Raw genomic sequence first — 23,097 nt, 5'->3', positions numbered from 1 at the left:
GAATATTTAGTTATTAGTTAGCAATATTTAGCACTGCCTTCACGTACAATTTTACAAATCTGCATGAAATCCAACCTGTTTCTGGGGGTGGAAACAGCAACAACAACAACAACAAAAAAAGGTGGTCAGCCTGCTGGGTGTTACTTTCTTTGGGACTCAGATCTCTTTGGGAATCTAAAGAGAAATACGGACTTTTCTCCCTAGAGACACGCAGACACTTGCCGAACTCTGGGTATAACTTTGGGACAGGAAGGATGAGAGAGACTGCCAGTCCTAGGAGTCAGGAGAAGGCAGGATTTTAGTAGAAACAAGAATATCTCTGAGGTGCCAGGTAATTCTTCAGGTCCACGTTTCAGCATCCTCAATCAAGGCAGAAAAGATAGCCAGAAGCCACTCAGACACTCCCCAAGATTTTAAAACGAAGAATTCTCTTGATAAATAAATCTCTTAATGAAATACAAGCAATTAAGCTAAAAGTCCTATCAAATGCAACCTGTCACTCAGCAGGCTGACACTTAATTGAATTTCTTTTTCCATCCCCTGGCTCCTTTTCCCTGATAAACAAATTCATTCACCTCGGATCAAGTTTCCCTAACCCAGAAACCAATGATAGTCAATCAACTAATTGACACAACAAAGACTTCTATTCTTAAAAAAACTTTCCTTAATTAAAGTGGGAATGAAATTATACAATACTCTGGTGCCTGATATTAATTACTCTGTGGTTAACCCCCTCCCTCCTCCTTAGGGGCCTGGCAGTGGATTGGAGTTAAGGAAGGCATCTCAGACCCAGGTACAAGTCCGAGTTCCAGCTTTATCCTGAGTTCGCTGTGTTATCTTGGGAGGTCACACCTCCCTCTCTGTTTCTCATCAGGCATGGACATCAGGGGTAGAAGCTGCTTCCAGCTCTAAACATTATCTTTTATGATCCAGAGGAGAGTCCAATGGCATAGTCTTCCCTCTGTGATTGTGGGTCAGCCAGCCGCTTCCAGGAGCTCTGGCCCAGCACTGAATTGAAAATCCCTCGCGTGGTCAGTAGGCTGCCTCTGCTTCTACCTGGCAGATGCAGCAGCCCCTGAATGCAAACGCCCCTCTCCCCACGCATCCATCCACACACTCCCAGGCACACTCCTTACACGCATCTGTACAGTCTCTCGTTGCAGTACTCCCCCACACACACTCTACATCAAGGCCAAGCATGTACACGCATCAACAGACACTATGCACATGAAACACACACATACACTTTGCAAGCGTGTAAGCACATGCTCCCTTACAGAGTAAGTCCCCTCAATCAAGGCCATGCACACACTCTCACTCCTCCTGAAACACACGCACTTACTTAGACACACACCCCTCTGGAGTGCGGGTTTGAAGCCCTGAGTGCACACCCATTCCCTCACCCCAGACTCAGAAGCATGTGCTGGGTAGTAGCTGGCCCCAGACTCTTCTCTAGAGTAACTCCCTTTGGAAAGGCCGATGTGCACACATGCACGTGCACTTACACACCCATAGGCTCCTCTCCTCACTGTCAGATGTGAACCTGAACAGGATATGACCCAGTTTCCCAACCATAAGGAAGCCTTGGCTGGAATCTCAGAAACCTAGTGATCGACCCAACAGGCTTGTCCAGAACTGTCTGGGCTCCAGAGTTTCTTTCCTTCAACAAAGGGCTACTGAGTGTGCCAGGCACTGCTGGGGGGAAGAAAGTGAATGAGACAGACACAGTCCCCCAGAAGCGGCTCTGTTCCTGCGACCCCTGCCCAGACACACCAGCTGATAGTGAGGGCCCAGTCCCTGGGCCCTGACACCCCCGGGACTCTAGTTTAGAGGTGGTTTTTTCAAGACATTATAGTCAAGGTGCCTTTGAGCCAGGCCTTACGGGACACAGGAGAGGGTGTACCAGGCAGAGACACAGTGTGAACACACACATGAGACTGGGAAGTGGGGGTACAAAGAGACAGTGCCAGACAGGGGTGTGGGCAGTCCAGTTCCACTGCTCACTGTCTTTGGGGCAGGGGTAATCACTGAACATCTCTGAGCCTCCCTTACCTTGTATGAAAAACGGGGATGTTAGGGACTTGTCTGGTGGTCTCGTGGTTCAGACTCTGTGCTTCCAATGCAGGAGGCATAGGTTCAATCCCTGGTCAGGGAACTAAGGTCTCACACTGCAGTGTGGCATGGCCAAGAAAAAAATTTTAATTAAAAAACAAAAACAAAACAGGGTTGATAGTATAGTAGCTGCCACAGAAGGACCATACGTTCGCTCAACAAATAGAGAGGAGCAGCTACTCTGTGCCAGGCAGTGCCCTGGGCACCTGGGGCTGTTGTGAAGATGAGAGGGGTGATGAATGCCAGCTCGTGGCGCCATGTTTGCTCACACTGGACACCAGCTTGGCGGGCCAGAGTGCTAGTGAGAAGACTGGACTCGAATGAATGGAGGTGGGGGCGTCGGTGCTCTTGGGCCAAGGGAGCAGGAGGGAGCAGACGGAAAGATGGAAGGGCAGAGACTGAGGCTGGGAGGCCAGCCTGGAGGAAGAGGACGAGGGACTGGTGATGGAGGCCCCAGGCTCAGGCTGCATTCCAGGTGAGAGATGTCTCAGCCCTGACCTCCCCTGGTCAGCCCCCGACCTGGATTCCTTCCAGGGCAGGGGCCCGGATTCCCTGACAGGTTTTCGCAAACCCAGGCAGGGTGGAGGTGAGGGGGCCACCTTTCCCTCCCCCTCGGACACAGAGTAGAAGCTCTGGCATCTGATGCCTTTGGTTGGGCTCATCTCATCTCCCTGACTCTGTTTTCATGTTTTCCTCTCTCACGCTGGCTGTGTGGAGCACATCTCTCAGAAAATACTTGCTTTTGAAAGTTGTTGCCATAACAACCACTTCATTACACGCCAGGCCCAGTATCTCAGAAATGCAGAATCTTCCCTTAAAAGCGTGTGCTGCACATCAAAGGGGAATAGGAGCTCATTATTTTTACATTATTTTGCAGGCAAATAGATATTTTCCAATACACATTTCTTTTCTAAGTTGATTTTCTTGTTCAGTAGAAATGCACATTTCTTTCTTAACACTTTCCTGCCTGAAGGGCTCGGGGCCTAGAAACATAAGTTCCTCAAAGCAAGAGGGAGAAGATATTTCTTTTGCCAGGAGATCCATCCCCCAGCCCATGAAGGGTGGTTTGCTCTAAGTCACAATTAGACTGTACCCAGAAATTCTAGAATAGGCAGAAATTCTCAGTGTAGTATACACAAGCGTTTCTCAGTCTGACTTTGTTCTAACCAAGGTTTCGTCACAAGTGAAGCTAATGACTTAAGGAGCCAAATCAAAACTAAACCAAACAAATATCTTAACCAGTTGAGGTGGAGACATGCTCCAGAATTTTGTTTTCTGAACTAGAGGGTGCTGTCAGAATTTAATAGGCTCCTGTAAGTGAAGGCCTAGCACATATCTCTCCCTTCACCAGCACATAAGCTCATGATTTTTGTCTGTCTGTTTCACTGCTTCATCACCAGAACCTTGAAAAGTGCCTGGGCCTATAGGGGTTCAGAAAATATTTGTCGAATGGACCAGTGGATGAATGTGCTGGAAAACACTGTGCCTTGTAACAATTCTGCAGAGAAAGGAATCATCATCCCCATGATACAGATGAAGAATTTGAGGTTTATAGTAGTTAATACCATAATAATAATTATAACAACTGACATTTAAATTCTTTATCAAAGCATAATATGCATAGATCCCACAAGCCATGCAATATGGTCAAAATAATAACATGCATAGAGAAGAACGCATCAATCTTAAGTACACAGCTCTTTGAGTTTCTATAAACTGAATACCCCTGGGTAACCAGTACCTGGGCTTCCCAGCTGGCACAGTGGTAAAGAATCCACCTGTCAATGCAGGAGATTCAAGAGACACAGTTTCGACCCCTGGGTCAGGAAGAATCCCTCGAGTGCAAAATGCCAATCCACTCCAGTATTCTTGCCTGGAAAACACCATGGACAGAAGAGCCTGGAGGGCTACAGTCCATAGGGTCATAAAGAGTCGGACACGACTAAACACACACACACACACACACACACACACAACCAACACCCAGATCAAGAAACAAAACATTCGGAGGGAAGAAGGGGGCCGTAAGCAGGACCAGCTTTCCTGGTGGCCTTACAAGAATCCATTATGATACATATACACAATGGAATATTACTCAGCCATTAAAAAAAAATACATTTGAATCGGTTCTACTGAGATGGATGAAACTGGAGCCCATTATACAGAGTGAAGTAAGCCAGAAAGAAAAACAACAATACAGTATACTAATGCATATATATGGAATTTGAAAGATGGTAACGATAACCCTATATGCGAGTCAGTATAAGAGACACAGATGCATGGAACAATTTTATGGACTCTGAGGGAGAAGGTGAGGGTGGGACGTTCTGGGAGAATAGCATTGAAACATGTATATTATCGTATGTGAAACAGAACACCATTCCATGTTCGATGCATGAGACAAGGGCTCAGGGCCGGGGCAATGGGATGACCCAGAGGGATGGGATGGGGAGGGAGGTGGGTGGGGGGTCCAGGAAGGGGAACACATGTAAACCCATGGCTGATTCATGTCAATGTATGGCAAAAACTATTACAATATTGTAAAGTAATTAGCCCCCAACTAAAATAAATAAATTTATTAAAAAAAAAAAAAAAGAATCCATTATGATGCCACACATTTGTTTTAGGTGGATTTCTCTATCTGTTCTATTTTACATCAGAAGGGGCAAAGGCCTGCTTAGAGTCACTAAATCCCACAACTGCTATCCTGACCTCTAACGTCATAGATTAGTTTTGCCTGTTTTTGTGATTTCTGTACATGGAACCACACAGTGGCTTCCCTTTCATGCATGACTTTTCCCCCTTGTCTTTGTTTTCGCCTCTTGACTTGTGGATCTTAGTTCCCTGACCAGAGACTGAACCTGGACAGTGTAAGTGCCAAGTCCTGACCACTGGACCACCAGGGAACTCCCATATGTTCTGGGGTGTTTTTGTGTGTGTTTATTTTTTTGAGTTTTAGTTTTTGGCCGCACCATACAGCATGTGGCATCTTAGTTCCCCTTCCAGGGATTGAACCTGTGCCCCCTGCCATGGAAGCATGAAGTCATAACCACTGGACCTCCAGGGAAGTCCTCATAATGCTTTTGAGATTTGTCCACATCGTGGCAGGTAGCTGACCATCACCCACCTCTCTGCTAACCAGCTAATTTTTAATGAGCATTTACTATGTGCTAGGTAAGTTCATTTAATTCTCCCAACATTCTTAAGATGAAACCATTATCTGAAGTGGTTTGCCTGGAGTCCCACAAACAATAAGTAGGGAACTGAACTCAGAAATGTATGATCTCCAAATTCCTGCTGTTGTCAGGAACCTTTTTCCTGGCTGACTCAAGGCTATCGCTAGCAAGTCAATAGCTGGACCAGGCTGGGGGGTAAGGAGGAGGCTTTTTACTGCTATTTGAAATGCCCCCAGCACCCTTAGGCCTCAGCCTGTTGTAACTGCTTTTATATTTTATAAAATATTTTGTATTTCTCAGCTTCCTGACCTCACTGTCAGGCTCTCAGCTGTGCCCTCCTGCTGATGTCAATGTGCCTGCCAGTCACCACACCAAAAGCTCTTGTTACTTCTAATCCATTATGACCAGGAAGCCAAAAATACCGGGGTTATTAGAACTGAGTGCAAAACAAGAGATAATGGCTGTGAATAAGGGCTTGCCTCACATGGGTCTACAAAGAGTGAGATCTGTGATAGCTTCACTTCTGTTTGTTTCCTAGGTCTAGAGACATGAGGTATCTAGATAAGCCAAGGGCCTCTCCAGTACATTTTTTCTCATTTTGAATGGTTTAATTAAAAGTTTTCTGGTTGGGGTCTGAGGACTTCATTCCTGTAGTATTTCTGTAGCTTGTGCTGATGGTCTGTGCCTGACAAGTTAGCTCAGGTCTTTGTAGTCCTGAAATCTCATCAGACAAAGCAACCCAGAGGAACACAAATGCCTCTGCAGCTCTTGGCTCTGAGGCAGAAATGAGTGCTGAAGTGATACCGGGAGGGACTGGTTCCTGACCCCATAGCAGAGCTGGTGTCCTGTAATCCTGGGCTTTCCTAGGTCTGTTCCAGCTCCCCTCTCCTGGACAGGCCCCTCCCACCCACTCAGGTCCCAGGGTCTGCAGTGCACTTACCTGATTCTGGACCTGCATTGGGTGCATCATATAAGCAGGATGGGACCCACCCAGCCTCCTCCCCTGACAGCCTCCTGCTCCTGTGCTGTGAAGCCCTCTTGGACAGTCCAGGTCTGGGTAGCATGGTTCCATCCTAGTCCTCCATCCCAGCCTATCCGTCCCTCCATCAGAGCTCTCACTTATCTCAGCTGGGTACTTGGCTCTCACTCTCTCTCTGGATATATATGAGCTTCCCTGGTGGCTCAGACGGTAAAGAATCTGCCTGCAGTGAGGGAGACCCAGGTTTAATCCCCAGGTCAGGAAGATTACCCTGGAAGAGGGCATGGCAACCCACTCCAGTATTCTTGCCTGGAGAATCCAATGGACAGAGGAGCCTGGCGGGCTACAGTCCTTGGGATTGCAAAGAGTTGGACACAGCTGAAGCAACTTAGTACACCCTCAAACACACACACACATAAATATATATTTGGCCACATCAAATGGCTTGTGGGATCTTAGTTCCCTGACCAGGGAATGAAAGTGGGGCCCATGGCTGTGAAAGCACAGAGCCCTAACCACTGGACTGCCAGGGAATTTTCCCTCAATATTTTTTAATGAAAACCTAAACGTTCTCTCGACTCACTTTACCCCTCTTGAAAGTAGCCAATTTTGCATCTATTAACCAATTCATTTCCACTTTCCTAATTTCCTATATTCACAGCTGTTCTGCTCTCTGGAATCTCTTCTGTTTTTTACACTTTATTAGTTTTTTCAGTAATTAATGGGTTAAAAACTCTTTTAACACTGTTTCTTTTAAAAAAAAAAAAGATAATCTGTCCTATAGGCTCACACCATGAACATTAGCACTCACTTTTCCTGAGTTTCACACTCCCCTAAATTCAGGGCCTGACACCAAAGAGAGCGTCTCTCTTTATGGACAGGGACAGCTATTTGCTCGTGTTTTGACACTTTTCACAGAAGCTCGGATGGCTGTGTTGTAAAAAGCCACTCCACCCTGGGCCCATGGCTCACATTTGGCAACTATGTCCCTTTAATGGATGCACACGTGTCTATTGTGGGTACAAACATAATGGTTTCCATGGAGACCTGGTCACAATGACTAATTAGACAAAAGAAGAGTGTTTTTCAAAGCCTTGAAAGACATCATGGATGTAATAAATGAACATCATCTTAGTCAATTGATATATTCTTTCTCATTTCTCCCTAGAAACATCAAAAAATGGTCCCTGGTGATTCAACCTTATTATGGAGTTGGACTCTCTAGCCACTGGGTCAGAGCCTTCTAGATTCTCAACTGCAGGATTCTGATCCTGACCTTCCAAAAGCAGCCACGGGGTCACTTGTCCACTACCACCATTTGCAGACTGGGCCGTCCCACCTGGCCCCACCTGCTTACTCCCATAATGGCCATTAAGGAGACCAGGGATGCTTCAGATTCGGGGACCTCCTTCTAACCACTCCAAATGACCAGCCTGACTCAGCCATCAGCTGCCCCACTGGGCTCACCGGCCACCTTCATTTGTTTCATATGTTGGGTGTATGAAAATTGATAAAAGGAAATCTTAACTAAACTTGTAGTTAGGAAGGCCTATAGATGGTGCTTTCCTACTCATTGTTGTTCAGTTGCTAAGATATGTCCAATTCTCTGCGACCTCATGAACTGCAGCATGCCAGGCTTCCCTGTCCCTCGCTATCTCCCTGAGTTTGCTCAAACTCCTGTCCATTGAGTCAGTGATGCCATCCAACCATCTCATCTTCTGTCACCCCTTCTCTGAGTGCCCTCAATCTTTCCCAGCATCAGGGTCTTTTCAAATGAGTCAGTTCTTCGCATCAGGTGACCAGAGTATTGGAGCTTCAGCTTCAGCATCAGTCCTTCCAATGAATATTCAGAGTTGATTTCCTGTAGGATTGGCTGGTTTGATCTCCTTGGACCAGCTATTTCACTCTCTTCTTTCACCATCAAGAGGCTCTTTAGTTCCTACTCAGATTCATCATCAGTTACCTCAAAAAGGAAGACAACAATTACCCCCAACAGGAAGACACCTACCTTGTACTGACAGGAAGTGCCACTATTTCACTACCCCAGCAGGAGGAAGGAAGACTTCCTTCCTGCCCAGCAACAAGCCCAGCCAATAAGAGACTGTTGCCACCTAAACTTTTACTTTCCTCCAATGAACTTGAATTTTTTTCCTACTTTCCTCCAATGAACTTGAATTTTTTTCCTTGCTAATGACTTCCTTTCTTTGTCCTGCCTTCCTTGCTATAAAAGCCTTCCATGTTGTATAACCCCTCAGTGTATCTCCTTGTTGCCAGATGAGATGCTGCCTGACTCATGAATTGTTTAATAAAGCCAATGAGATCTTCGATTCACTCAGTTAAATTTTATTTTCTTATAGATGCACTTGTAGTCTCTATGCCCCCAACAAAACTGGGGGCAATGAGTATTAACTATCCCAGATTGTAAAAAAAAAGTTATCCTTTTCCCCAAGGGGCTGTAAACTTAGCATAATGTGCCAGCAAAAATCTCAGAAGTGAGAGAACCACCCCAGCTATTTCTTCCAAAAACTGTACACTGATCTGCATGAGCTTTCCCATTTTTTTCCTGCTCCTCATCCCACTATGTCAGACTTTTTTAAAGTGTTCAGAACACAAAATATCAAGACCTGAAACTATGACTTGGCAAGGAAAACTAACCTGTTTTAGATATACTGAACAATGAGTTCCAAAGCCACTCTATATAACAGCATAATAATAATAATAATAATAAATCTGGATAGAAATGAGAAATGCCTGGACATAAATGGCAAACATACTTCAGCCAACAGCCCAAGAAAAAAATCATCTAAAGGCAAAGTATTCAGTCTAGAAGAAAATATAACCTAAAGCAAAAGAAAAATTTACCAAAATGCTGCTATAAAACTGCATAATAAGAATACAAATATTTTAAAAGCATAAACTGTCAATAACCAATATAATGGAAGAAATGACAGAGACATCAAAATTTTGATGAGTTAAAAAGTAAATGGATAAGTAGTAATTGACCCAGAAAAAGGGAAAATTGAGATTTGTGTGTGTGTGTGTGTGCCTGCAGGGTGGAGAACCTGCAAACAGTAAGCTGATTGAAGCCACAGAGCTCTATATCGACCAGAGTGCCAGTGAGGCTGGGGTGCAGGAGATACTGAAACAGAAGTGGCCAAGAGGCTATATGTTGAGCATTTAGAGCTTCAGGCCTGCTTTCCTGACCCTGTAAATCCGAATGATGGTGTCTCCCACCTAGCAGCAGAAGAAAGTGGGACGTTTTCTCCCTGGAAATGTTGAAGTCAGAGGCTCACGTATGAATGTCAATCACAGCTAATTAACTGGTATGGGGTACTGTAATGAAAACACTAGAATTTAGTGCAAGACTGTACACTAAACAGGGAAAGATGGAAGTCCTATCCTTGCTTAGACCCCAGAACACTGGCAGACAGCCTGGTGCCCTGAGGCGGGAGAGCAAAGGCCTCCTCTCAGAGAAAACTAGCCCAAGAGAAAAAACTTAGAGATACTGACATTTAGGCCTCCCTAGGGCAGGTCTTAATCCCATCTCTTTACCCTAAAGTGAAGCCCCCCAGCCAACAAGCACCACCCCAACCCCAAACTCATCCAGAGATTCCAATAAGCCTTTTAGTGCCCTCCGCTTAAATTCAAGCAGATAGCCAGGGATCACCAGTTGGAGGAAAACTTGAAAATTGAAAGATAAAGAACAAAGTAAACAGAACACAGCTTCCAAAAGCCCAACACAACTGAAAAAGGATGAGAAAAGGGAAAGTATAATTACAGGGGTAACTCAATAGTAAATTTAAAAAAAAATAATAAGAGTAATGTAAGATGTTATTTAGAAATATGGAAGTAAGACTAGGAAGAAATAGCTTAGACTTGAAGGAGGCTGGCAAGAATGAAGAAAAGTAGGAGAGAGTTGATTTTCCTTATGAAACTGGGAAAACAATTTGACTTTTCAAACTATGTGCATTTACACTTTTTTTTTTAAAGGAAATTAAGTGGTTTTTTTTAGAAAAATAAACTTCCGAGTCATTAAATCTTCAAGCATTCAGGCAGAAAAAGGAAATCATCTACAAATGAGAAAAGGCCTCAGGCTGGACTCTGACTTCCATTCAGCAACAGTCAAAGCCAGAAGATTTAGGAAAATGGTGTTTCAGTTTAAAATACACGTGAGCCAAGGTCATTCTGTCCTGTATAGATATTCTTCAAGTACAAAGGCAATGAGCATCAGCTAACTAAGAGTCTACTTTATTTATGACCTTCTTTTGGAAAAACTACTTAATAATAAGATCCAACCAGTCCATCCTAAAGGAGATCAGCCCTGGGTGTTCATTGCAAGGACTGATTTTGAAGCTGAAACTCCAATACTTTGGCCACCTCATGCGAAGAACTGACTCATTGGAAAAAACCTTGATGCTGGGAAGGATTGGGGGCAGGAGGAGAAGGGAACAACAGAGGATAAGATGGCTGGATGGCATCACCGACTTGATGGACATGAGTTTGGATAAACTCCAGGAGTTGGTGATGGACAGGGATGCCTGCGTGCTGCAATTCATGGGGTTGCAAAGAGTCGGACACGACTGAGCAACTAAACTGAACTGAACTTAATAATAAAATCTAGCAAGGAAGAGATAAATAAAAAAACAGAAAACTCAGAGAGGGAAACATCCTAGCAAAAGGACTAAGCATGAGAAATGAGTCTATCCAAACTTAGAGTTTACACTAATTGCCATTTCATTTAAATATCAATGTTCTAAAATGTATCAGTGTAAAAATATCATATATTAACACGTACATATGAAATCTAGAAAAATGGTACAGATGAACCTATTTCCAGGGCAGGAATAGAGAACGGATATGTGGACACAAAAGGGGAAGGTGGGACAAATTGGGAGATTGAAACTGACATATAGACACTACCATGTGTAAAATAGATAGCTAGTGGGAACCTGTGGTATAGCACAAGGAGCTCAACTTGGTGCTCTGAGATGACCTAGAGGGGAGGGAGATGAAAGAAGGAGGGGATATACGTATACATATGGTTGATTGACTTCATTGTACAGAACAGACCGACACATTGTAAAGCAATTAAGTTCCAATAATAATCATGAAGATGAGGAGTGAAGCAGGAAAGAAACAGAAGGCCAGGGTAATGTCCTATAGAATAGGACATTCCATTCAACCTAACATGCAAATACATTGTTTAAAAACACTCAGATCTCAAGGATGAGATGACTGGATGACGTGACTGACTCAATGGACATGAACTGGAGCAAACTCCGGGAGACAGTGCAGAACAGAGGAGCCTGGTGTGCTGCAGTCCATGGGGTGGTGAAGAGTCAGAGATGATTTAGCAACTGAACACACACACAAACATCAATACAATGGACTCAGCGATAAAAAAGAGTGAACTAAAACACATGAGCCCGTTAATCTCAAAGGCAATATGCTAAGTGAAAAAAGTCAAACTGAAAAGCATGTTCTGTATGTGTTACATGATTTTCTGGAAAAGGCAAAACAACAGGGACAGAAAAGAGATCAGTGGATGCCAAGGTCCATGTGTGGAAGAAGGGGTTGACTAAAGGGGTGCAGAAAATTTGCAGGAAGGGTGACAAAACCATTCCACATCTTGATTGATTATGGTGTGACTACACAACTACGCATTTGTTAAAACTCATAGAACTGACTCTACACTGCTCTGTGAAAAATGCATTAGGACAGGAATGCAGACAGTAGTCACAGACTTTTCACAAAATATGCCATGTCTTTTGATTTAACGGGCAATTTTATGTTGCTTTCTCAAAAATTCCATTGTTGAATTGATTTAAGTAAATATTTTATCTGGGAGTACCGCTGTTAATCGTGCTTATGAAAAAACACATAGATTTTTGGGAATTCCCTGGAAGTCCACTGGTTAGGACTTGGCACTGTCACTGCTGGAGCCCTGGGTTTGATCCCTGGTCAGGGTACTTAGATCCGACAAGCCAGCCACAAGGCTCGGCCAAAACAAACAAAGACCAAAAAACAAACACACAGATTTTTTAAAAAAATGACTCCAACCACAATGCTTTCCCTAATCTCTTGTTGAACTTGGAAGCATATTTTAGGAAACAATTTCTTTGGTAATGACTGACGAAATATCTGTTTGAGGTTCAGAAATTCCTTTGGTTTCATTGGTTTCCTTTTCTTCTTTCACAGTCAAGTAAAGTTACACTGAATGACTTACTTTCAAAAGCATCCCATATTTCACAAAAACATCGCTACCTACCTCTCCACCTGGAAACTCCATATAGAAACATAGTTTGATGGTTTGAGGGGGCTGGAGGCAGGCTTTTTATTTATCGTACCCTTCTGTATTTTTGCAATTTAACACCTATGCACTATTTTTATGAAAGCAATGAGTCCTTCCCTGGCCCCACCCTAACTATAGTCACAGTTCCACACCCTCCCTTCCATGGCATGCATGTCACTCTCCTTACTCCACAGATGTTGCCACGCCACTTCCACCCCCTTTCTGGACCACACATCTTTGAGAAGCAAGAGTTCTGTCTTGGTCATTCCTCTATCCCATGGAGGGCCATGGTTCACACAAGCCCTCAATACATGCAGCTGGAATACAGTAGATCACATATTAAGAGGCCAAGGGAAAATCCTCCATGAGCTTAAAAGGTAAAAAAAAGCATCCCAGCGTTTTCAATCCTGACCACTGTCTACTTTTCTACAACGTAAGAGAAACATCAAGGTAGAAGGAGGACATGGCTAAAAGCTTAGTTCATTAGAACACTGGGAGACCAAATACAGCCATCTCATTGCCTAACAGCTAGTGACATGTCTCTCTGCTTCCAGTGAGAGATTCTGATGGAAGCCCGGTGGTCGGGAGTCTAGAACCAAGAATAAACAAAGAGAACTTCAGAATGTGATGGAGTCACAGAAGCCTGGAAGACACCAAGGTTGAGCAGAGATTGAATAGAGAAACCCAACAGACTCTTCAGCATTTGTGAAGTCACTGTGAATTATTTGTAAGCCATCTTCAAACATGATGACATGAGATAACCTGTTATTTCATTGAGGAGTGAACTCAAATTACATGCACTGCAGAGTTGGGTGTAGCAGGTATTGAAAATGAGTCCCCTGGCGAGTGGGTGAGCCAAGGCCACCACCAGCGCGTTTCAACAGGGTTTGTTGCTCCCCCTTGGTCCTCTGTGTCCCCCAACTACTCCCAAGAAGTAATGGAACTTTTCTTTTTTGAGAAATGCTTCCAAAATAAATCCAACTGCTTTTGTTGGTAATAGAAGTGAAAAGGAAATGAAGAAAAAGGGAAGGCATCCAAGAAAGTGATGATGTCGAGTTACATACACTGAAAAGGAATATCAAATTATAGTGTAGCTCAAATTGACCATGTGAATGACTTCAAATGTAGTACATTCAATATGGAAATCAGAAAATGTGACTCATGAAACTCAGAAAGTGCTTCCTTCACAGACAAAAATGCTCATCAAATGGGAGCTCAGTTTGTTTGTTTGATCCTTCATTTACAACCAATTCAACTGATGTCCTGCTACGGCCCAAGCACTGGTCTTGGCCTCGAGGATGTAAGAGTGAGCAGAGCAAAGTCCCTGCTCTCAGGAAGCTTATTGTCTAGTTGAGGAAGACACTAAAAGAATACATCCTATGTCAAGTGGAGACCGACTCTGAAGAAAAAGCAAGCAGGCAGAGAGAGAGAGTGTAGGAGCTGGTATTTTAGGTAGAGTGGCCGAGACAGCCCCTGAGAAGGTGTCAGTTGAGCAGAAATCTGAACAAGGAGAGGGAGGGAGCCACATGGATACCTGGGGGAATGTGCTTGGGCGTTTCAGGCGAGAGAACGGCACATGTAAAGTCCCTGAGGTGGGAAGACCCTTGGAAGAAGAACGCAGAGGCCAGAGAGGCTGGAACAAGGTGAGCAAAGGGAGGAACAGCAAGAGATGAGCTCAGAGAGGGAGCAGGGCAAGACCTGAGGCCCCCAGGCGACTGCAAGGACCTCAGCTCTGACCCTGAGTGGAAGGGAAACCACTCGAGGGTGGTGAACAGAGACGGGTGTGATTTGACTCCAGCTTCTAACAGGATCCTTCAGCTGCTGTGCAGAGAATAACCCGCAGGGAAAGAAGTTTGGGGGGGTGGGGAGGTGGGAGGAGAGGGAGACCAGTGAGGAGACTGCTGCAATAACCAAAGGCGGTAACGTGGAAATGGTCAGAAATGGTCAGATTTGGGAAACAGTATAAAAAACCATATTCATATGCTGGGGTGGGGGGGGTCACCTCCATCCCTAGATGGTGTCAGGTGTCTACTTGGAGCAAGAAACTTTTACTTGTGTTGAGCCTTTTATATTGATTTAAAATATTACTTTAGGGACTTCTCTGATTGTGGGAAAGTCCAGTGGTTAAGATTTTGCCTTCCAATGCAGGGGATGCAGGTTCAATTCCTGGTCAGGGAGCTAATATTCCCACATGCCTAATGGCCAAAAAAACAAAACAGAAGCAATATTGTAACAAATTCAATAATAACTTTAAAAATGGCCCACATCAAGAAAAATCTTTAAAAATTACTTTAAATTATGCATTATATTCTTAACTATATTGCTAATAATGAATAATGGCTTGCGTTCAATTTTAGCACCATTCTTGTCTTGATAAGAATGACAAGCTTAGGGTCTATAGGGTGACTGATTTTTGGGCAATCCCACTGTTGGGTGGTGAGATTCAGGTCCAGACATAACCAATTAGTTGCCTGGTGTCAGATACCCACACGGCAGTAAGTACACTCAGGAAGTACCCAGGAAGACACATCTGACTTGGTCTGGCTTAGCCATGAGGCCAAGGTTTAAGGCAAAATTTTGTGTTTAAACCACCATTGGAAGATTCTTTAGATAACCAACCCAACGAACTAAACATGGCTTCAGTTCTATTCAGTGATGCTCCGGCACCATTGAGTTTGACCACAGGAAGGGGCAGACGGACGGTCTCACGCAGCCACGTGGGCAATGAAAATGCTTTGCCTTCACGTCCAGGCCAGGAAGTGGGGGATGGGTGTGGAGACCACCAAGCCTCCTGCTCTCAGGCAAGATCTCCTCCACTATTTTGCTAAGAAGGCTTCCAACCTTGATATCTGCTCATGGCTTTGTTGTTGCAAGGATTAAATGAGATGGTAGAGTCAGTTCCCCAAATCAGGAAGGGGTTGGAATCAAATAGACTTGAGGAAACAAGCCACCTTTGCCCCGTGTTCACTGGGGAGCTTGGGGAAATTGCTTAGCCCCTCTGCACCTCAAAGTTAGGAATAACGGTACCTACCTTGCATGTGAAAAGCCAAGTGAAAAGGATAATAGACCAGGTATGTCCAAGTGTCCGGCACTGCACTTGGCACTTAGAAAGCCCTCAGCCATGTTCAACCCTGATACTGGCTTCAGGAATAATCTACTGCAAGTCCCAGAGTTGGGAAGTGAGTTTTGAAGGGGTTCAAAGGCCTTGAGGAGCCCTTTGGATCTGGGAACACTTGGACCCCAGTGGACTTGTGCATCTCAAAAGACTGGACCACACTGGGCTCGTGCAGCTGGTCTGGCCCTCCTTTTCCCAGATGGAGAACTAAGCTCCAAAGGAAAGAGAGGGTTAACAGCCATAAAAAGGAACAAAGGTGAATCAGCTGAACTGAGGTGGATGAACCTAGAGCCTGTTATACAGAGTGAAGCAAGTCAGAAAGGGAAAACCAAATATCATATATTAATGCATATATGGAATCTAGAAAGATGGTACTGATGAACCTATTTGCAGGGAAGGAATGTAGATGCACATGTAGAGAATAGACTTGTGGACACAGCAGGTGGAGAGGGTGGGATGAATTGAGTAAATAGCACTGACATAGTATGTGTAATGGGGAAGTGGGAAGTTGCCGTCTAACACTGGGAGCTCAGCTGGGTGCTCTGTGATGACCCAGAGGGGTGAGATGGGGATGAAACAGGGAGGGAGGTTCAAGAGTAAGGGGACATATGTATACTTACAGCAGGTTCGAGTTGTATGGCAGAAACCAACGCGACATTGTAAAGCAATTATCTTCCAATTAAAAAATAAATTAAAAAAAGAAAAGAGAGAGTTACCAAGGACACGTGGTCACGAAGCCATGGCTGGGACTGGAGGTCTGGCACTCGCTCCCTAACCCAGTACCACTCCCACATTCACACCCTTTGCAACCTGGCCGAGGTTGCCCCAGGTGCTGCCACGACCTACCCGGAGATGCTCTCTGGAGCTGAGGCAAACATTTTGTTTTGTGTCACGCCTGTGGTGACAGCTGAGTGAAACTGAATGTTCACAGTCATTCTGCTCAGAGACCTCGCACGCGTTCCATGTAATCGGAGTTTCAGAATGAGTCAGGTTTCCAAACTCTCCTCTCTCCTTCCAATCGCATGTCTGTATATGGTAACCTTCAGAAAACGAATCTAATAATTAGTCATCTTGGCCTAGTTGAAGACAACAGCCTGTTCTCCAATTTCACTTTGTTTTCAGCAAGAGAGTGATGCCAACGGTAATTTTCACCATGGTGAAACACGCTTCTCAGCTGGGCGCTGCCGTGGACCGTCAACCGAGACACCTTCGGTGCCCACATCTGCCCGGGGCTTTCCCACAGCTCAGTCTTTAACCCAGCCGTGCCTTCTAGGTGCCCCCCCACACACACTCTTCCACATCTATGACACCAGCTGTGTACTAAACAAGATGTTTTGGACTCATTATTACACTTAATCATCCTTGCAAGACAAACCTTGCATGTGTGTATATGTGCTCAGTCGCTTCAATCATGTCCGACTCTGTGCAACCTTATGGACTACAGCCGGCCAGGCTCCTCTGTCCATGGGATTCTCCAGGCAAGAATACCGGAGTGGGTTGCCATTTCCTCCTCCAGGGGCTCTTCCTGACTCAGGGATCGAATCCACGTCCTTTAAGTCTACCTGCACTGGCAGGCGGGTTCTTTACCACTAGCACCACCTGGGAACCCAAGACGAGCCTTACTGCCCCACTTTAGAGCCCGAGTGTCCCTGCCTACTGCCCAGCCCCTCTCCTCCTTTCTCCCTGCTGCCCCCTTGCAGTTCTTCAAAAGCAGTGAGCTCATACTCACCCCAGGGCCTTTGCACACACAGAGCCCTTCACCTGAAACCCTCTTCCTCCTGACTCTCTGCCTAGGTAACTCCTACTCTCCCTTCAGATCTCGTCTAATTTCCTAAAGAAAGAGCTCCTCCCACATTCCCACATGGTCCCATAGTTCTTTACTCTAATCACACCTGCCCTCTTCTCCTTTCATTGCAGCTATTTACAGCTTGTAATTTCATGTTTGTGGGATTATTTGCTGTTATCTGCCCCTCCCACAAAAGCATGAACTCCAGGAAGGTGGAGGCCATCATTCTGTCCCCATGCCTAAAAAGGACTCGTGAGAGTTTAGGTACTGCATTGGACAGATGATGGATAAATAGACAGATGGTTGGATGATGGTTGAATACAAAATACTAAAAACCAAAAAAAATTTCCATCCATAGGGATAAGAAATGGGGCCAAAATGCAAGCCCAAAGCCTCCAACTTGTCAAACTTGCTCCGCTCCACGTGGTAATCATCCACTCCCACCAGCAGCAGCAGACTTACACACACACACACAACACACACACACACACACACACACACACACACACCCATCCCATTTCACACACACACACACACACACCCATCCCATTTCTCACACACACACACACACACACACACACACACACACACACACACACACACACACCTCCACGTGGTAATCATCCACTCCCACCAGCAGCAGCAGACTTACACACACACACACAACACACACACACACACACACACACCCATCCCATTTCACACACACACACACACACACCCATCCCATTTCTCACACACACACACACACACACACACACACACACACACACACACACACACACACACACACACACACACACACACACACACACACCCCATTTCCCACATGTCTGGACCTCCAGAGGTATGGATTCGATGGATCCAGAAGGGCCCCCAAATCTACATTGTTAACGTGCACCCAGGTAATTTTGAAGGGCGTGTGTCCCAGACCTCCGTTTCGGGGTCTCTAGACTCGGGTGAATCCCAAGGAGGGGTGGGGATGGGGTGAGCCGCCCAGCCCTCCACCCCTTCAGCTGCCAGGGGGCGAAGCTGCGAGGGCAGCAGAAACTGGGGCCGTGCTGCCCTCTGGTGGTCATGGTGGCGCAGCAGCTGCTGGGCTTCCCAAAGGACCGTGGTCCCTAGCGGGTGTGCACCTTCCTTCCATTGGTGACTCTGCAATGATCTCTCCAGGACTTCTCTCCCTTTGTAAATGGAACACAGTGTTCCCCAAACTTTGGTTCTCTGGGTAACATCACCATTTTTCCCATTTCATAAAACATCTGAACTATTATTTTTTTTCCTCTAAATATTTGTATATAAAATAACTCATTTTAAAAGAGAAATTTGAATCCCTACTGTAGAAAGGAGAAAAAAAAAATCATTTACCATAAATAGGAAGAGGGGGAAACATGGGGTGGGGGAAAAAAGAAAATGAGGATTCCCAAGGCTTTTTAAAAATAAAATTATCATTCTACAAACAAATATAAACAATGACTTGTCCAAGTGGTGAAACTATAAAGAACAGCACAGAAATTATTATGCTAAAGGTCAGGATATGGGTCACCTCTGGGTGAAGGAAGGAGGCTGTAATTGGGAAAGGATGGAGGGGGTCCCAGGAAGCAGTTACAATCATATCAACCCGAACCTATGAGCTGGATGTATTTTTTCCTGTATTTTTATCCCACATTAAAAATTGATGAAAATTGAAAATAAAGCAGTGAAACACAAGTAATTTACAAGCGCACACCTGAAAATAAGGGGAATGACAGTGAACAGCAGGGGATGGTGGGGGGTCTACCTGGCTCTAGAATGCTCTAAAGAGCCCCTAGCCTCCTGATAAAACAGCTAGGCGGGGCCAAGAGCCCCACCTGGATAAATGCCCCAGAAATAGGCTGACCAACAAGGGGTCTACCAGGCTCTCCACACCACCCCAACCCCCTTCCTGCCCCCCACCTCCTAGGGGGCAGACAAGGCTGTGATTAAAGCTCAAAGCTTGGAGTGGGTCTGGGGTCCAGGACTGCTATTTGAGGGTCTTGGAGCCTGTGTGCTGAAAACAACATGAACCACTCTCGGGGGACAGTCAGCACCCCAATCACCGGGCCAGCTGCTCTGCTTCAGTTATGGACAACTAGAGACGTACTCGAGTCACTTACTGCCATAGCCCATTCTGATTGGTTGGGTCCTGTGCCATGCCAGTTGTCAAATATGTTTATGGGGGCTTCCCTGGTGGTCCAGTGGTTCAGAATCCAGCTTGCAATGCAGGGGACACCAGTTCAGTCCTTGGTCCTGGAAGATCCCCCATGCTGTGGGGCAACTAAGCCCGTGCTCCTCAACTACTGAGGCCCAAGTGCCCTGAGAGCTTGTGCTCCGCAACAAGAGAAGCTGCCGCAATGAGAAGCCCGCTCACCGCAACTAGAGAGCAGCCCCCACCCTCCGCAACTGGAGAAAGCCTGTGCACAACAGCTAAGACTCTGTGCAGCCAAAAATAAATATTTTTTAAAATATGTTTATGATCAGCCCTGCTGACATTCATTAAAGCGTGTATGTAACTATTAAGGGAAGCAGTGTACCCATGGAAACACCATCACACATCACTCACATACCTCCAACAGGGCCTGTACCAAGTTTCGGGGCACATGAGGCTTTACCCGGCCCCTCCCAGGGCGACTCTAAGGAGGCAAAGATCAGAGCCAGGCAATCCCCAACACGGAGCCCAAGCCAGAGGAGCGTGGGAGCTGGGACGACCCTGTAAGGTTGAGCAAAATGAGGCCCAGAGGGTGAGAGGACTCCCCGGGGGGCTCATGAGTGCCCTGCTGTTCGCTTGTTTCATCTCTAATCCTCACAACACCCCTGCCCAGGAGCGGCTGGGGAAACTGAGGCCACCCCAGAACCACCATTCTTGCCCTCCACTGGATTTTTGTCTTTGGCTTTTTTTCCCGTTTTCCTCTTCCTCACCTTCAAGGAAACCAGCTCCTGACTCACCGAGTGCCGGCCCCTCCTTGTCCCGCCTTATTAAGCCCACTCTCATTTTTATTAAATGTGTGTGTTCAAGCATACAGAGGAAATCTAGAAGAACAGACACCAACATGTTACTGATATTTTCTTCTACGTTTTTGCATTTTCTGATTCCTTTTTACAATAAGGTTTGGAAGCGAGAAAATTCAGTTGTGTGTTAAGGAAACACAGCATTGTTTGGGACAATGAGCTCTAATAGGAGGATGAGGTCCCTGGGAGAGTCCTCTGCCCTTCAGTTGCTAAGTGATCTTGGGAAAGTCCTTCCCCTGCCTAGGCCTCAGTCTCCCCACCCAGTCAATCCGAAGGGTGTGCTAGTTTTTCTTCAACCCCTACTCCATCCCACCCGTCTTCCCACCCTGCCCTGTGCCCAGAAAACTGACCCCTGTGGACTGTACCACCCTAACACCCTTGCTGGCTGGCCTCCAGGTCCCAGAGCTGGGAGGAGCCGGAAATGGCAATATTTCTTCCCTGCTGTCTCCCTTCTTTGGGTCTCCCTTCTGGCAGCAGCTCAGCCCCTACATGACCACAGCTCCTGCTGAGTGGCCCCTACTTTCTGCCTCCAGTTCTCAGTGGAACCCCTGCCCTTCCCCCTCCCCCAGTCTTCTCACTGTTGCTCTTCCCTGGGAGCCTGTGAAAGTGAAAGCGAAGTCGCTTCAGTCATGTCCGACTCTTTGCGACCCCATGGACTGTAGCCTGCCAGGCTCCTCCATCCATGGGATTTTCCAGGCAAGAGTACTGGAGTGGGTTGCCATTTCCTTCTCCAAGGGGACCCTGACGCCCAGGTAATTGGGTCCCTTTACTCCACCCTATCATTAAATTACTCCTCTCATTAAATCCACCTGAATTGGATTCTGTTTCTTGCTGAAAGCTCAAGTAACACAGGCGTTGGTCAGTCTATGTAGTAAGTATAAATTTCCCTGACCACCTTCCTCAGGAATTAAAAACCTATTAATACTCCCCACCTCTACCCTGTGACTGAGCTTTGCATGTTCCACTAACCCAGGTAGGTGGCGGGTGGACGCGCCCAGATTTGGCCGCCTCCAAGGGCAGAACGCTAACCCGTCCATGGGCGGGCCTGCCGAGCTTGCCCCATAAAAGCAAATCCAACATAAAAAACAAAAATCTATTAATTTCCCTATTTCCTCCTATTTAAGTTCATTCTAGCTTGTCAGCTCCAGTTTCCACTGAAGGTAGGGAAACAACGCGACAGACGTTAAGTAGAACAGCCGCCTCACTAAACTTTGTTTTCAGTAAATGCCACGTGTCTTCAGGTTTCACACGTGTGCACACACGCCACCCAGAGGCAAGCCAAGCTGGGGTGGGAGGGGGTTACCTACCGCACCAGCGTCTGAGAGGGGCGTCTGGCTGTGAGCCGCCCTCCGCCCTCACTGGCCTCTGAGTCTGGGTCCCCTCCATTCCGGCTGCAGGAACTACAGTTGGGCCACGGCCCCTGATAATTCCTGGGGCCCTGTAACCCACGGGGCTTCCCTGGTGGCTCACTGGTAAAGAATCTACCTGCAACGCAGGAGACCCCAGTTCGATCCCTGAGTTGGGAAGATCCCCTGGAGGAGGGCATAGCAACCCACTCCAGTACTCTTGCCTGGAGAAATCCACGGAAAGAGGAGCCTGGCGGGCTACAGTCCACAGGGTTGCACAGAGTCGGACACAACCGAAGTGACTAAGCAGCAGTAAGCTGTAACCCACTCGGACAGTGTCCTTCCACTGTCAGCCACATGTACACCCTCTCTGGGGGCTTGAGGACTCCAGCCTGCTCCTCTACGCTGTGCCGGGGTCGCTGGTCTCACTGACGTTGTCTGTCCTCAGGTCATTCCATTGCTCCACTTCCCTTGGTCATTGGGCTCCACTAGTCAGGCACCATATTGGATTTTCTATGAGGCCTTTTCTGGGATCCCTCCAGCCTTGACTGAGGTTGCTCTCACCTTGGAGGATGGGATGCCGGACACTTTCTCAGGGGACCCGGTAATTCTAAACCCTGACCCAGCCTCCCCATCTGGTCCTTCCACATTCATTAATTCGACTCATCTCCTCTAGAGCAGGGAAATATTCTTCGTCGCCACCCATTCTTCCCCACCCTGTGGTTTGTGGTGTAAATTGTAGCGCTTTGGGGTCCCTTTGGCTTTGTGTGCGATATGCCAAGCCAAGCTTCAAGAACAACAACAACAACAACAAAACAAGCAAACAGAAACGTTTCTCTCCCGCTTCTGGCTCTTGTAATCAAAAGCCAAAGCTTTCAAGAGCACTCTGGAACTCAAAACTCTAACATTTGACTCTCAGTCCCTCGGGTTTCTCAGGGACACCCCCTCTCCTGGAGTCTCAGCTGTAAGATCCACTGTTGGTACTAGGGGTGACCTTCAGTGTCCCGTTGTAGCCTCAACCAGCTCCACATCATTCACTTACTCCTTCAGTTAACAAATATTTCTTGGGCACCACTAGGCACCAGGTGCTCTGCCGGGCACTGGATATACAGTAGGGAGTTGATACAGACGCGATCCATGCCTCTGGAGACTTAGAGCCTCCTAGGGGAGGCAGGTGCTCATCAGAAGAGGGACAGTAATGAATTGTAAAGTGACAGCGTCATAAAGTGCTGTGAAGGAAAGGCGCTGGGACTATGAGGACAAA

The 23,097-nt window shown here is 46.3% G+C and overlaps 1 protein-coding gene and 2 long non-coding RNA genes across 3 annotated transcripts in view; 2 read left to right on the top strand and 1 right to left on the bottom strand.

Annotated features, from left to right (window-relative positions):
• Window positions 1–8,183, bottom strand: part of TOX2 (TOX high mobility group box family member 2) — a 248,945-nt gene extending 240,762 nt beyond the window's left edge. Inside the window, exon 1 of the mRNA XM_081557007.1 lies at window positions 6,229–8,183. Within this exon, the coding sequence (XP_081413133.1) occupies window positions 6,229–6,352 (124 nt within the window). The 5' untranslated portion in view covers window positions 6,353–8,183. The remainder of the gene's footprint in view (window positions 1–6,228) is intronic.
• On the top strand, window positions 5,209–8,598 carry LOC145532305 (uncharacterized). Its single transcript, XR_014073150.1, has 2 exons — window positions 5,209–5,286; window positions 7,436–8,598. It is a non-coding gene; the product is annotated as an uncharacterized LOC145532305 (long non-coding RNA).
• Window positions 8,599–13,203: 4,605 nt separating this feature from the next.
• Window positions 13,204–17,048, top strand: LOC145532302 (uncharacterized). The gene is made up of 3 exons (XR_014073139.1): window positions 13,204–13,380; window positions 14,121–14,202; window positions 16,797–17,048. It is a non-coding gene; the product is annotated as an uncharacterized LOC145532302 (long non-coding RNA).
• Window positions 17,049–23,097: the final 6,049 nt, after the last annotated feature.

The sequence above is a fragment of the Giraffa tippelskirchi genome, chromosome 13 (assembly GCF_054371585.1).
Source record: "Giraffa tippelskirchi isolate mGirTip1 chromosome 13, T2T-mGirTip1v1.2.pri, whole genome shotgun sequence".
NCBI classification, from domain to species: domain Eukaryota; kingdom Metazoa; phylum Chordata; class Mammalia; order Artiodactyla; family Giraffidae; genus Giraffa; species Giraffa tippelskirchi.
The sequence above is the reverse complement of the archived record's forward strand: the minus strand, read 5'-3'. Positions and strand labels throughout refer to the sequence as shown.